Below are 17,021 nucleotides of genomic sequence, written 5' to 3' on the forward strand. Positions count from 1 at the left end.
AGATCTTAATTTTAATTACATTGCCTTTCGTTCTTACCTTTGAAACAGACATTGTTTGTGTTTCTGCTTTTGAAATCGTATTACTTTAACAATTCCATGATTCAAATGTTTATTTTCTAGTTTAAATACTTCATATTGTTTGCTACATGTACCTTTGTATGTTTATTCATGTACATGTACACACTGCTTGCATTTTATGTTCCTGGGATCAAATCAAACACACATGATATATATGGGATTTACATGTATTTAACAGTACAATGTGTATAAAATATAGAACAACTTGAAAACTCTTAGCATATGTAAAAATATTTTTTATCAAAATTGTTCACAAAATTATCTGTTATTTACAAACACTAGAACACTTTCTCAAACCATCAGGATCCATCTGGCAGAGGCGGATCCACACACTTTGAAAATGAGGGGTGACCCCACCCTCACTGTAATCATAAACATTAAAACTATACTTGTTTTTTGTACATCACAAAAAGCATACATTGCAGCTCCGAAAATCTGTTATTAGAAGTTCCTGACATTCACAATAGATCTATACTGTCATGATAGTAGTCTATATTTAACTCCTTGGTAAGATTGACAAACAATTAAAACTTTCAAACCTACAGGACCCATCTTGTAATGATAGACATTAACAATATACTAACAACTCAAAGAGTGTACATTGCAGGTAAAAAAATATTCGGCATAAAAACTTCCGACATCTTGCGAATGTTTGGCTGGGTTGCTTGAATAACCAAAAACCTCGGTGTTAACCGAAAACCAGACTGAAAATTCGAAAACCTCAATAGAATTTCGTTTATAATTGCTCACTATGTTATTTAAACACACTTGCAAATAAGTTTTTTATTAGTATTTCAGCACTTTCTAGATACCTAATGAAAGTCTGTAATAATCAGTATGGCGTCAGTACTTTGAAATTAGTCACTTGTCCTTCCAAAACCATATTGTTTTCGGTTATTGGAGGTACCGTGTTAGACCTGCGTCAGGTCAATTAGAAAAAATAGTTCTGCTCGCTAAGACAAAATTCAAATAGTTTAAGATAAGCACATAATCAAAGAAATATTGCAATTCAACAAATATTAAAAAAGTTTTGATGTCATAATACTTCCATTGCTTACGAAAAATAAAGCATCACATATTGATTGACGGCGGAGCAATGTACTTAAGTAAATTTGCAAAGTGGGAATGGGGGAGGGTAAAGAGAGCAGACTGCGGAATATTTAGGCAGTTCCATGTGGCAGTATCCACTTCCGGTTGAATCCCACTTGCTGACGATCTCTAAGTCGAGTTCAGGCTATAAATAGCCTTCCTTGACAAAAATGATAATTTATAATTTGTTTGCACACGTGCACAGTGGTCCTACAAATTTAAGATCTGTTAAAATGACAGTATTGTCAAATTAATTGTGGAGTAGAATTTAATCTTTAGAAAATGATTGGATGTTCATGAAATCGTGGTAGATCCAATTGCGATTCATTTTCTAATTGTCAAACCCAGATCAGCTGACCTCGGAGATTATTTACCTGACATAAAACATATCCTTACCTGTTTAGACAGCATTTTACATCTTTTGTCAGATTAATGACTCGTTTTATTAAAGAAATGAGATTGAAATGTGAATTAGTGGTTCAGTTTCAGATTTTTTAGGTAATTTTGAAAAAAATCAGGTTTTGTGTCTAATTTGACTCAAAAATTTTGTTAGGTAAACAACAAAAATGGCTGTGAAGTTTCATGGTTTCAAGAGGGCTAAAATTCTGATGGGCACATTTTTGCAACTGAAAAGGGCATTTGGTGTGTTGGAAAAGGGGCATGGTGCCACACCATGCTACTTTGATTTAGATTTAACTCTAAATTGTGCTTACTATGTTTGAATGAGCATATTTTTGTTATTATTGATCTTAGGCCAAGAAAAATTATATGTAAAAATATTGTTGGATTCTAGAGTGTCATATTTTCGCATTAGTTTGTTTCCATCTGCAATTTTTACCTGTCTAGGTGCAAATAAACGTGAGATAATATAAGTTTTGATGATTTAATATATTTGGAACAATTCCATAAACATAAAACTTCATAATAATTAAATACTTATAAACATAAAACTTCTGAAAACATGTTTCACATATTAAAAAGTCCCAGCTAAATATCAAGGTATGACACAGGCAACTCAAAAACTGGTTTACTATGAAAATGTCAAATAAATGCTGAAAAAATGATCATCGGCCCTCTTTTCCATGTACCAGTTCATTTCTCGTAGAATGATAGTCGTAAGTCATCATCAGTAAACAATTTTGGAGAATCTGGTACAAAGTCGTTGTTTGATTTTGTTTTTCCAGTAAATGTCACTGTCATTTCACACTCATCCATTGCAGATTGTAGAAAAATCTTATAGGGATAAGTTGCAAGGTAAATTTTGATTAAGATTCATCTTTTCTGGTACCAAATGTTCGAATTTGGCATCGTCTTCACTATCATTGAAAAAATGTTGACTTCATAATTGTTACTCAAATTGATGGCCTCAATTTTAAGACATTTACAACAAATGTATTCACTTTCGATTTTATCCTTCTAATTCATCAAAACATCAGAGAATCAGAACAATCAAAACGTCCAGTATAATTTATTTCCTTTATTAACACTTCCTGAATTCCCTCCTTGTCTTGGAACGAACATGAACAACTGAATTGAGAACGACAATAGTCACGCTAGCAATTGTCAATAAAAATATCGGAATGACAATAGTTGCATGTCTCATTTATAAAACAAGGGTGAGCGTAGCAAGCAAATTTTTTTAAAGGTTTTGCACAAGTCAGAAAATTTATTTTCAATTTTTTTATTCCCGTATCTGCCAGGCCCCCTAAGAATTTAATGGTCTTCCCCTTAAGTTTGATGAAACTTTTTTTACAGAATATGATTGAAATTATATTTGCCACAATTGATTGTCAAAGAAATATTCAAATATACATATTGAAGTTTGAACTATATTTTATCAAAACCTTTGATATCCATTTATAGATTCCACTTGAATAAAAATTTGCCAAAAAGACCCTTGATTTGAAATTCAGACAACAAATCTGTGCATTATATCTGATTTGAACAATTTATAACACATTTATTTGCATTAAAACCATTTATTTTTTTGATAACAAACATGGTTTTATCATTTGTTTTTGCAGTGCCATTGATAACAGCTGCTCCGACACTAATATTAGACACAAATTTATCACCACCTGCTTCAATACCAGTGGATGCAGACAGAATATACAGTGTATCATTAGGTCACATCATTAGTAAAGCTGTTGTAGCCTACCTAGAAGACGGAAGTGGAAATGTGATTGAAGATACTGCAGGTCTGACATTTAATATTACCTCTTTAGATGCTCTTGATACCAACCCAGATACTTTTGCTACAGGAGGTGCTAATCTTTGTCAGTATGGAAACAGAAGAGAATACCCAAACAACTTTGAAGGAAGAAATTATGGGTAAGTTAAAAATAAATGTATTTTAATAACACTATAACAATAAAGTTGAAAGACATAAAATACATATATCTCACGTTTTGCTTGGGGTCCAAGTTTAAATATGACCTTCCTTTTTCAAATATTTTAGGAGTTTCTGTTCCATTCCACACACATCTGCCTTCAGTGAGTTTGGATACTCAGCATGTACAAGCACTTACATAAAAGAGCCTTACGTAAAATACATGTACATGTATCTGAAAAATGCAATTCAGTTTTTAGTTTTCACTTGGCATCTGAAGTCGTCTGTCAACGTTAACAATTTTTTAAAACTCTTCTCCTCTGACACTACTTGACCAATTGGAATTTAACTTGGTATGAATGTTGCTTAGAGTATTGTGCATAGAATAATTGTGGGGATTTTTGATCCATTGAAGAAAAAGGCCACTGTTACTAAAAATAGAACATAGGGGTCAGACAGTAGTTTTTCGCAGATATCTCCAAAACCTTAGGTTTAGCTAAATTCTGACAATGGGTAACATTTAACAGATCTATCTGTGGTCAAATTTTCATTTTAATCTGTTAAGCCATGTTGGAGTTATTGCCCTTTTTCGAGGTTTTTTTTCTCTCTATTTTTAATGTTATTTCTTTCAAAAATCTGACACTACTTGACCAATTGAAACAAAACTGGGTATAAATTTTCCTTGGGGTATCATGCAGAGAACTGATGTGGGGATTTTTGATCTGTCAAAAACATGGCTGCCGTTACCAAAAATAGAACAAAGGGGTCGGACAGTAGTTTTTCACATGTCTCTGAAACTGTTAGGTTTAGCAAAATTATTTCTATAGCTGAAATGACCCATATTCCAAGTCGCTAATCATTAAATATTTACTGTCACTGATTTTGACATACTTTAAACATCCAAAATGGTACGAACGCGATATGCACAAAAATCGGATGACTTCCGCTACAATCGTTGGTTCCCTTGATATTAATGAGTACTCTTTTGTAACGTTATTACCCGAATGGCTATATATAGATATTGGTGTCCTGGTAATATATATGGCCTTAATATAATCAATTGTAACGAACGCCTGTGTTTGAATCGGAATCAGGGTAATATTACATAATTCAATGCTAACTGATCATTTTATCTTTTTTTTTTTTTTATCTTTAAATGTAAATTCCCGTTCTAATACAAGCAAAAAACATGCATGGACATATGTATGATATGTTTTTAAAACAGTAGTGATCTTTGGGTCGCTTATGATATTGACAGGAAACTAGTTAATGAACCAGATTTAGCAGCTGGCAATGAATATTCATAAATATTGGGGCGTGCTAATGTATATGACCTATAAAGTCTTGTAACTAGCCTCAGTGCCTGAATCGGAAACTGGGTAATGTTCAAAGCCAACTGATTATTTCATGTAAACTTCCCGTTCTCATACAAGCAAGAAACACATGTAGAACACACGTGCATGATTTTTAAAAGGTACATTTTTATCTCATATGAAGCAAGAGCTATTACACTGTGGCGGTTAACACGGCAAAGATCTGCTGGATTATGTGGCATTTAACAACATATTAATGCAAATCATATGCAAATATTAAATACAAAAATTACGAGTGCAAGAATTCGCTAACACTATTAGCGACTTAAAAAGAAACTTTCTATTGCTGAAATGATCTTTATGATAAGACCTATGAAAGTCTTCTTGAGTCAAAATTGTTGGACAACTTGTTAAATTTATTGTTCTTGAAAGACAAACTTTAACCAGGTGAGCGATTCAGGCTCCTGGGAGCCTCTTGTTTTATGCCCCCGTGACAAACAGTTGGAGGTGGGGATATTAATTTACCCATGTCCATCCTTTCATCCATATGTCTGGATTTCACATGATCATAGCTTGTCTCCTCCTACAGTTTTTGAACTACAACTAAAACATTTTAAAGGATATTTCTACATGATGAAGGTGTGCAGGGCGGAAGGATTTTGATTTTCGTGAAATATTACAGAAATTGGTGATAATTACTCTTAGTCATTTTACTCAGAAATATATAGATCATGGCTTGTCTGGCTATCTCCTCATACAGTTTTTTGAACTACATCTAAAATATGTTATGGGATATTTCTACAAATGATGAAGGTGTGCAGTGCCAAAGGATTTTGATTAATTTTTCGCAACATTACAGAAATTAGTGATAGTAACAATTAGTCATATTACTCAGAAATATATAGATCATGGCTTGTCTGGCTATCTCCTCATACAGTTTTTGAACTACATCTAAAATATTTTACAGGATATTTCTACACATGATGAAGGTGTGCAGGGCCAAAGGATTTTGATTTTCTTGAATTTTTCGTCAATTTGGCGACCGTTATTTGGTTGGCGAGTTTCAAGGAAAGTAAACCATCCAACAGGTTATTTAATATAGCATCCCTTAACATCATACTTTAAAAATATGTTCCCTACATTTTAAGAAGTTTAGCTTGAATATGTCAAGTGAATTTTGGCATGATATGCACAATTTTATTGACTTGTAAAGCACTGCCATTTTAATTTCCGGTTAACAGGATGTGCGAAAACCTATGCGACGGTCCCGATCTCGTATTAGTATTCAAACAAAATTATCTTGGTATTTTGAGATATGTTACTTTGCAAATTAGTTGTTTATTGCCAAAATAAAAATGAACATGAAGCAATTGAAAAATATTTTCTTGTTTCATAATGACGAATCTGATGAAATATAACTTTATTTTCAAAATATGAGTTCAGAAATGGAGTACTTATTTTGTTACTAAAACAAAAATGGAAAAATTTTTGATTAATTTTAAAAAAACCAAAGAAAAGATAATTGAAGAGAGAAGAGAGGCAGATGGTCAAAGTCAAGATGAAAGTACAGAAAAAAAACCAAGAAAATGTGAAGAGCCCAGAATGTTCTTGGCTGAGTGGAAAATAGGAAAAAAGTGGCTTAAATATGAGCAGGGTAGAGGGATGTGGTGCTCTTACTGTGACGCTTACATCAACAAAATAATCCATCTTGTGAATAGTCGTACTATGATTGATGGGACAGGATCAAATCCCTGCAAAGTGGAAACGGTAAAATGGCATGAGAAGAGCAAGGCCCATGTCCTTGCCAAGGAAATTCGTAACAACACTGTTAAAAACCCCATGGAAGCTCCTGCCCAGAAGGCCCTAGAAAAAATGGACCATGATACCAAGAGGAAAGTGTCTATACTCTTCAGGAACACCCATGCCTTGATAAAAAATAATAAAAGCATCAGAGATTATGAATGGTTATGTGACCTTGATGAGAAGAAAGGCCTAAATATAAACACATACAGAAATCCAAAAGCAGCCAAGACTTTTTCCAGTTTTATATCAGAGAGTGAATTGTTATCCCTGGGCACAGACATTACCTCAGCATCTTTCTTTGCGTTAACAATGGATGGGTCAACAGATTCTGGTATCGTGGAATGAGAAATAGTATTTGCAAGGTAACTAATTGAATCTTTTCTTAATTTATTATTTAAATATTTTGTGCTGGCATATGTTCCTTTAGGATAAGGGGAACTGTCCTCCTTCTTAGTACAGACTCTTCCTTCACTGCCCATTCTGTCAAGGCCGCATATTTTATATTTAAAAAAAAAGATCAAAATCAGTTTTTCAAGGTACCATGCTGCCCAAATTTTTTTCAAAGTTGTACTTTGAATTTTTTCACTACATAATTGATACCTAATGGTTTCATTTTTTTGTAAGTACATGTACATGGAGTAAGAGTGCTGTAAACACTATTGTTGGGAGGGGTGACATGGGTCATGATTCCAAATTCACAAAAATTTTCTTGATTCCCCCATTTCCAAATGTTTTGTTGGTTTCTTCACTGAATTTTGATTTCCCATTTCACATTCCATTTTGATTTCCAAACATGTTGGCCCCTTTTTCCCCAATTCCCAAAACTTGTAAGGTTATTTTTTTTAACTTGGATTTTTTTGTTTCAGATACAGTGTTAATGGGCAAATTTAAAGCAGGTTCCTTGGCATTGCATCACCACCAAAGCCTGATGCAGATGGTCTTGTCGCTGCATTTTGCAGTGTATTAAGAGAGTTGGTCTAAATGAAAGTACCATCAAGAAAAAAATGGTTGGTTTTGGGTGTGAGGGAGCATCTGTGATGTTGGGCAAAAACCAAGGAGTGGCAACCAAACTGAAAGCCATGCAACCATCTCTCATTACAGTTCACTGCTTAGTGCACAGGTAAGTTGATCATTGTTTTTTCTGAATGGGTATGCACAACAAATAATATATTCACAGAATCTTATTTAGTTCCTTTCAAACCCAAGTAATTTTCACCTGGTCATGGTGGTTTACAAACTATTCTAAATTTGAGGTCTGCAGCAAATATACCGGTAAATATAACCAAGATTTTGACTGTAAATGAAATTTGCTGTATATGTAAAAGTGTCTGAAGTTTGTATTTTTCACAAAAAAAAATATTAAATATTTGAATGCCACTTTTCACAAATTGCCACAAAGTTGCTTTTTAATTTTATTGCAGGTTAGAATAAAGGTTCTTTAAATAGCATACTCTATATGACTCAACTATAGTTTTATTAATGCGGGTCTACTACTTCTACAAAATTCCCCAAAGCAGAGGAATGGTCTGGCGTTGTTCTTTGAAGCTACTAGAGTTGGTAGTACAAGATGGGTTCGGCACATGGTATTGGCAATAAGAAATTTTCTGAGAGGGTACAAGGCAATATTTTCACAACTTGGTGATATTATCGAGCAACAAAATAGTCAGGTATAAATATACAAATGTATGAACATCATATTCATTATGAAATTAGATAAAAATATCACTTAATCACCAAAACATGTAGCATGGTCACTGTTCATCCTCATTAAATGAAAAATGTATAGAACAATATGTTTAACTAAAGCTAGAGAACTGCACCTTAAATTTAAATTTATCTAAAAATATCAAACCATTTAAATAAATACTTTATACCTAGTCATATCAAGAGTGAGGTATAAATATCCCATCTTTTACTTTACATGAAAAAGTCAGAAATGAACCTGATCCAAAGCATCAGGGCTTACTTAGCATCTAGTACATGTACAATGGGCCTCAACAGGACTTTTTGTTCTAATGTGTGTATCTATTGTTGTTTCATGGAAACTTCCCTCCCCAGTTCTCTTAAACATGTTGAGTATTTCTTTCATAGTAATATTTAAGACACATACAGTAAGACATTTATTAATACCTAAAAATTCTAACATTGTATAATCAACACTCCAACTTAAAACATACATTGTACATAATAAACTGATTCATAACATATACCAAACAATTACTGTACATTACATAACTTGCTAAATACCTTGCTGTATCAAACTTAATTTGGCTTCTTGGGGGCTACTCATACTACACCATGGACTATGACAATTACATGTATAGTCCTACTATTATCATTGAACTATACCTAACTATTGAACAACAAAACATATTTACTATAGGCTTGTGGACGATCCTGACAAGCTAAAGTGGAAAGTATGAAAGAACGAAATATTAGTATGATGTATACCTGAATTGGGGGAAAATATTTTCCTTAAATTATACAGGCCAAATGAATGAATACATACCCAATGTATGAGTGAAGCCCCAAGAAGTATACAGCATGAAAAGTAATTAAATGCCCTTAATTAGAAATGCAAATAATAAAAACGAGATCAATCAAAAACCAAAACAAAATAAAACAACAATTAAAAACAACCAGATTATTAACATATTAAACACCTCTGGTAACTGTATAAAGTACATAGATTGAGTTAAATCTGTCCTCGTGAACACATACTGTTCTGTGCCATTTCTAATATCTTATTATCTATTCTTATATATCTCATGTAACAATCTGAGGTCCATCTACCTAGCGATTTAATGATATGGTCCTCTGCACCTGCTGCTGCAGCCGAAGTTGCAGCCCCTATTCTAAATGAGTGTCCTGAATATAATTTGTCATCATATCCTAAACGACTTAATAACTCTTTTAAATGTTCAATAAAAACATTGCGAGAGAGGGGGACTAAGTTGTACTTGTTGTTAACAAATAAAGGGGATGATGAATCTGCACTGCTTTCATAGCGAAGGCGCAAATATTGAATCATTTCTTGAACCGGTTTAAACTTACTATTCTCAAAAATCTTTATTTCAATCCCCTTTTTAGATGGATCACACTTTGAAGATCGCAGAAATAAAGAAAACTGTTCACCGGTTGTATCCATTTGGACATCTCCCATCAATAACACTGTGTGTTTTACCTGTACTATTATGTGTGAACTCCCCACATCGAAGGAAGCCGAAAAAGGCTAATTTACAAGCACATTTTAACATAGAATCAAGAAAAGGGGATAAAAACCCAGATGATAATAACTCACAAATTTGTTTTAAAACATCCGCTGTTATCGGCATTCTTGTACTACCCTGATTGTTTTGTAATTTCTTAACACCTTTTAAAATATAGGGCAATTGAGAGCAATCTCTTAATGGATCACAATGTGTATGCCGCAGATAATGATAGCGAATGCCCGCTAAATACAACTGAATAGTGTCATGTTTCAAATTTAAAACCTGTTTACAGTGAACTACAAAATACACGAAATGATCTTCTGAAACTTGAGGATAGATCACCTTAAATTCTGAAAACTGACAACTATCAACTAAGTGATTCAAAGCTAGAAAACGATTAAAACAAGATAAACCCAGTTTTGTATACTTGACGTGTACTTTTACTGATCGAAGAGTCCCAGAGTTCATCTACTTGCGCTGTTAATCCATCATGATACATTGCGGAGGTAGGCATGGTATCGGATTTGAATCTGCTTTGGGAGCCAATTTCCTGAACCTGTCCATCTGGAATCAAGAAAGAGAATCAGCTATATTGTTATTATTGCCTGGAATATGCTTAGCATGAATGATGTAGTTGTGTTTTGCTGAATGGAATGTTAGTTTACGTATGAGTTTCATGATACTGAGCACTTTAGATTTCCCTTTATTGATGATATCCACGGTGGACATATAATCACAATGAATCATAATGCGTAATCGACTCCAATTATGGCCCCACAGCACACATGCCATTACGATAGGGTACAGCTCGAAAAAGGCATGGAAGTTTGTTCTTCCCTCAAAACAGATGATGGAAAATAACCTTGAAACCACTTGTTCTTAAAATAACCCGCGAAAGATGTATCTGTAGAATCAGTGAACAATTTTATATCTGCTGCTTGGGTCAAGTAGTCGTTGAGAAAGAAAGAAACACCATTCCATTCCTTTAAGAAAATAGACCACATTCTAAGATCTTATTTACAAGCACTATTGAGATGAATATGATGTGATAATTTTGACACTGATGTAGATAACTTAATAAGGTACGAGACAAACGATCGCCCTGGGTGAATAACTCTACATGCGAAATTTAAATGGCCGAGGAGACTCAACAACTCCCGTTTCGTGCATGAACTCTTTTCACTGAAACGTTTAACCATTTCTGTAATGCGTAGAATTTTTTCCTTTTGGTAAGCGAGCTTCCATACGCACAGAATCTAAGATAATCCTGAGATACTCTAAAGTGGTTTTTGGACCCTCCGTTTTCTTCTCTGATAGAGGTATTCCCAGCAAATAAAATATCCTTAAAAAAGTAGTCATTACCGCATTAGCATCACTTGATGAAGGTATAATCACTAAGAAATCATCTAATAAGTGTATGATATTATCAATGTTATAATTGTTCTCTGCAATCCAACAAATAGCTGACGACAAGGTATCAAATATTTTGGGGCTAGAACGACTCCCAAAAACTAAACGATTGAAATAATAATAGCTTCCCTCCCATTTAATGCAATGATACGGCCACATATCAGGTGCTAACAGAATAATTGAAGGCATCTGTGATATCAGTTTTTACAAGCAACGCCCCTACACCAATATTCTTAATAATTCTAATAGCATCATCCAGCTTGACATAGTTGAGTGAAAAATTTTCTTTACATATTAAATCATTCAAACTGGGGTTGTCAATATCATCGTGAGGAGCTGACAAATCAACTATTAAACGTTGTTTTTTGCTGTATTTACTTTCCGCTACACCTATAGGATTTACCCGAAATGTTGTTAAGGGAATAGAAGAAAATGGTCCAGCTAAATATCCTCTACTTAACTCGGTATTAATTAAAACAGTAACTGCTTGCTTATTCAGCATAGCAGACCTGAGATTTATACACTCTATCGACTTAGTAGGAAGTAGCGACAATCCAGAATCAAAATCTTTTGCACAGACCCAAAATAAGATAAGTCTTAAAATCATTGTCAGGGTGCCTTATAAGTTCCTTCTCCAAGAGGTCAATGTTTATGGGAGTGTTCACACCTGACTGAACTTTATGTCCTGTTAATACATGTTCGTGGCCTACTTCCTCATTGACTGGGTCCCACTTTTTTGAGACCCAGCATGATCGTTTTTTGAAGGGCAGTTAATTCTGGAATGTTCGCCTTTGCAGACTAGGCAGACATGTAGGTTTCGACACCGAACTGACAAGCATCCTTTATTTCCGTTAAAGTTGTTACATATTTCTTTTCCCATAAATACAACTATCTCGACCATATAGATCTAAGTCATCGACCCTTGGCGACCTATTGTTTCCAAGATTCAAACTCTGGTAACAAAAACCCATGGAATGAAATGTGCTTCCACACGAGGCACATGTATTTGGTCTTGCATTTGCAAAAATATTACAAAAGAGAGTTTTATTTCTGATGGACCAGTCAATAACAATATTGATAAATCTCAGATGAGCTGCTGAATCTGCAGAGAATTTTTTGTGATATTCATAGAAGCCTTGTCCAGGGTATCTTATCGCCATATCTAGAACATCCCGCTCATATAGGTCTAACTCCTGATGTCTCCGTGGATAAGCGGAACACATAATATTTTTATATATTCCAAAGGCCTGAATAAATTCACCCAGTGACAACGATCTATTCACCCTAGGATAAGACTGTGTAGATTTATACCCATCACTGTCTAAACTTTCAATAGTTCCAGAACCCAAAAAATATGGGATGAGTAGGGTGGCAAGATTAATGTCCCTACCTGCTGTAATATTTCTTCGCATCTGTGGAGATACAGATTCCACAAATGGCAAGGATCCCGCTGAATATCCTCTTGCAGTACGCACTATTGCACCATTTCTAGCTTGTTCTTCACTCCCAGCTGCCGCAGACACTCTTGATGAAGAAGAACTCAATGCCGAGTAAGCCGTATCCAGATGGAAAGTGGGCAGATCTTGGACAGGGTCTGTTATATTATTCATCGTTGGATTTGATTAATGTTTGAAACTGGCGGCACAGGGGCTGAATTGCCATTCGAGAGACTATTTACTTTATTTGTTAAAGAAGACATGTTTTGTTGTAAGGATTGAACAGTGCTAGTCAAGCGCGAAACAATGTCTGTGAGAGTTTTTTCGGAATCCGACTGGGCGCTGCCATTGTTGTTGATGTTTCCTATGGAATTCTGGGATCGCGCATTTCCTAATAAGGCAACTGGCGATGAAGTGGCGTCCTCTCTTAATTGAATGTCTTTATTTGCCTCCCTCAATAATTTAACCAAAGCCATACGGCGAGCATTAGAAGGAAATATAACATTACGTTCTCTCAGTTCTTTCCTCAATCTATCTAAAGTCCAGTTTTCTGGTAATCGGGATCGTACACCTGACCAGGGATTGACACTAACAGTCGCCCATGGCGACTTAAATTTTTGCTGGGCGACGATAATAACCATTGTTTGTCGTCTGAGTGGCGACCGTAATTTTGGTACGTGGTCGGGTTTGTTTTCCAGTTTTTAGGCATACCGGAAATCGCAACTGGTTGAATTTTGCGTACAAATACAAATAATAAATACCAGTTAGTAAAAACCATGGTAAAATGTGGCGATACATTGAAGGGGTAAAGCCGATTGCGAAGGAACAAACTAAACGATCTCCTGCAGAAAAACGAAAGTACTCTAAAGAGTATGAAACAAATAATTATGATGCTGAAGATGATCTGATGTTTGGTGTGAACAATAAATATTATTCCAGCTCAGAAAGTGACTCTGGAAATGAATCGTTGGATTCTGATTTAGATGAGGACTTTGTTTTTGAAAGACTTTTTGACTTTGGAAGAGATTGATGATGTTTCACTGTTTCAATCACTAATGAGTTTTAATTCATTATTGTTTAAGAATTAATAAAAAAAACTATTTCATGAAATGTTTATTTGTGAGTACTCACTACAGTACTAGATGAGAACCAATTAGGTAATAAACTGAAGACAGGGAAATAAATAGTTTATTCCATAATACTTTTAAAATCTCTTAAAAAGAAATGTATTTTCAAACAATTACACATTAAACTAATATTCTGAAAAATTTTCTGGGCGCGTAACTATTTTTCTGGGCTCCTATATTTTTTAACTTAGTAGCCCGGGTGGCAACCAAGATAAAAAAGTTAGTGTCAATCCCTGCTGACCCGATTTCCTTTGTAACGGACCCATGGTGACTTTTCTTTTAGTGGCAAATATAATTCGGAAACTGCCGAACACTAAAGAGTCACTTATTATTCCTATCCTGCATGAATACAAATTACTCGAACAATGAGTACATAGAACTAGCACAAGCTAGACGAAACAGAAAAAAAAAAATTTACGTAAGACGTTTTTCCATAATGGTGATTTAGGTCATTTCATGAGTCCACTGACAAAAGTTAATTGTAATAGAATCTAGCGGCAATATGCATTAAGTAAAACACTGTCACAGTAGTTCAGAACAATTTCACTTGTAGTTCTATATATTAAGCACGACGTTTGATAAATAGTAATAATAACGAAGTATCCATTTCGTTAAAAACAATAACTAAATTAACTTGTTGAACTCTGGCATACTTTAGTGAAACTGATACTCATTAATTTCGTTAAATTTCATTGGCTAGTCCTTTTAATGACCTTACTTATGTAAAAACAAAAGATCACCATTATCAAAATAGATAGATTTGATCCTATGACAAGTATAAACTCTAATTTAATAAATTAAATTTCCTATAGTCTGATCATCATCAACTACATGTTATTGTGGCATTAAAATGAAAAAAGAATACAACCGTACTGTAAATAGACCAACATCTTGATAATATTTAGATAATACATTGAATATGAAAATACATATAGAGGTTTAAGTGAGGGTTATGGAGTAAATTTGTGTGACAACAACTCATGATACATTGAAATTTTCTAAGTTATCAAGCTAAGAGCAGGACTTATTCCTCTGTAAATTTTGTTGCACAGTTTACCATTCTGATTTTTTTACATATTTATTTGCAGAAGGAAGCCCAAAACAAAGCAAGAGGTTATATATGCGTTATGAATCGGGTGGATGTTCTTCTTTTTCTGCACCTTTTGCTTGATCTTCTCCATCCACTGAGGACGCTATCTCTTGCTCTTCAAAATCCGCTGATCACACTAGCTGATGTGCATGAAAAAGTCCTAACAGCTACTACAGTCATCAAGAAGTATAAAACAAGGTAATACATTAGATTTATTTTAATTGATATCGTATAATTTTTCTTTCAGATGTATGGAATTTCAGATTTAATTCTTTTTTAATTCTTACCAATGAATTCTTGATTTATCAAAGACATTTTTTCTAATGCTAAAAGTAAAAATGTTGTTTGCACATACATGTACATTTTGTATATGTCAACATATCTTAATTTTATACAGTATATGATCTAAGCACTTTTGTTCTGTTTTAATTTATCATTATCAATTTCAGCCATGGTCCATCAGTAAACAAATTTTTAGAAGATACTAGTAGTTTTAATGGAATAGACCTGACTGGAAAATTTACAGAGGAGACATTTAAGAAGAACATCCATAGCCAACGTTGATAACTCAGCCTGGCCATCTTACCCTGAAGAGAAAGATGACATTGATGGTAAGTCATGAGCTATATGTTAAGATTATATTATCATGCTGTACAGTACATTTTAAGTTAAAATATACTATTATAACATCTTTATCTGTACCTGTAAATTATAATGTTTAATTTGTGCTGATGCTCATACAGGTGTGATGTTTTCAAAATATAGGTTTATTAATTGATGAATTAATTATTTTTCAGACTTTGGTACTGAAGGAGTTGCTACTGTTGTGAACCATTTCAATAACATTCTGGATGACAGAAGTCAAGAAACACTAGCAGAGTGGTCCCAGTTTAAAGCTGCTATTTATTCAAGGTAACTGCTTTCTTGGTCTTGCTTGAGGTTGTGAACTACTTGTTCATTGTTAAAGCCCCTTATTCAATATCAAGAAGCAGAACAGGAAAAAAAGTCCTGTTCAATATATCGTCTGAGTTTTTGCCACACACACATTCCCTTTATAACCATTCTTTTTGTAATTCAATGTAAAACATATTTTATAGCCTAAAATATTTATCAAAAAATTTAGAAGCATGGGTAATAATTACAACTTGTTGAAAATAAGTAAATATGCTTCAACAGTAAGATACTTACATGTTATGTCAATATGATGTATAGTTCACAACATACTTCAAACTTTCCTACGATTTTATGTGAGAATATTTTTCTTTGATTAACTCGGACAGCCTTTAACACACTTTAGATTTTATGTTTCCAATTCTAGATACAAGAGCAAACTACAGATTTAAGCTAAATGGCCAGTTCTGTTTGATTTGTTCAAAGAAGACTTTCCAAGGGTGTTTCAGTTGATCTATTTGATCTTCACCATCCCTGCCAGAAGCAGTAAAAATGAGAGGGCATTCAGTGTGATGAAGATAAAAAAAACAGACAGAAGAACAAGAATGTCAAACCAAACACTAAACGACGTCATGTCCATAAAAATGTTGTCACCTTCAGTCAAGGATTTCAATCCGGACTAAGCCATTAACCTTTGGCTTGACAGGAGAAGGAATCCATACTTTATAGATGGAAAGCAGCCCAAGGCTGCAGCTGCAATTTTGCCAAATGGCCAAGGAATAAATCCTCCATCAGAAGATGTCAACGATGAGGAGATCATTGAGGACAACTTGGATGAAGATGACACAGACACTGACCTTGATGTGATGGAAGCCGCTGTAAATAACACTTTTAAAAGAGTCATGGTTTCCCACACTGCATTACAAATAGAATTTCATGACACTATGTGGTCAGGATACAATATATAGATATGCATATATTTAGCAATTTCTGATCCCAAAATTAATCCCCATACCACGAGTAACACAAGCCATGGAAGGATTTCTGAATCTGCAAAACCATGTCTTCATACAAAAATAAACATGTTCCTAATTTGGCAAATCTAGCGAGCGAGGGCATACTTACACATTTGATTTCTTAATAAAATAAAATATCACTACTAACGGGCGCTCCTGTGATAAACAGGTACTCTAGTTTTTTTTTTATTGTTTGGCCCATCGATGTTTCCTCTTTTTAGCTCACC

At 34.2% G+C, this 17,021-nt stretch overlaps 2 protein-coding genes across 2 annotated transcripts in view; one reads left to right on the top strand and one right to left on the bottom strand.

Moving 5' to 3' along the window:
- LOC148601884 (uncharacterized) overlaps positions 1 to 17,021 on the top strand; it is a 202,798-nt gene that overhangs the window by 16,036 nt on the left and 169,741 nt on the right. Inside the window, exon 2 of the mRNA XM_088554708.1 lies at positions 3,192 to 3,498. Coding sequence (XP_088410834.1) covers positions 3,192 to 3,498 — 307 coding nt within the window. The remainder of the gene's footprint in view (positions 1 to 3,191; positions 3,499 to 17,021) is intronic.
- On the bottom strand, positions 8,362 to 13,252 carry LOC148601886 (uncharacterized). The gene is made up of 2 exons (XM_088554712.1): positions 12,625 to 13,252; positions 8,362 to 10,388 (listed from the first exon to the last, which is right to left on the bottom strand). The coding sequence occupies exons 1-2, from the start codon at positions 12,842 to 12,844 to the stop codon at positions 10,222 to 10,224; spliced, it is 387 nt and encodes a 128-aa protein (XP_088410838.1). The 5' UTR covers positions 12,845 to 13,252; the 3' UTR covers positions 8,362 to 10,221.

This window comes from Perna viridis, chromosome 12 (genome assembly GCF_037379345.1).
Source record: "Perna viridis isolate PV_CMFRI_1.1 ecotype Kerala chromosome 12, ASM3737934v1, whole genome shotgun sequence".
Lineage (NCBI taxonomy): Eukaryota > Metazoa > Mollusca > Bivalvia > Mytilida > Mytilidae > Perna > Perna viridis.

Coding starts and splice junctions, on each gene's coding strand:
- LOC148601886 (XM_088554712.1), bottom strand. CDS start 12,844: ATGAATAATATAACAGACCCTGTCCAAGATCTGCCCACTTTCCATCTG. Junction 10,389..12,624: donor GCGAAGAAATATTACAGCAG/GTAGGGACATTA, acceptor TCTTGATTCCAG/ATGGACAGGTTCAGGAAATT.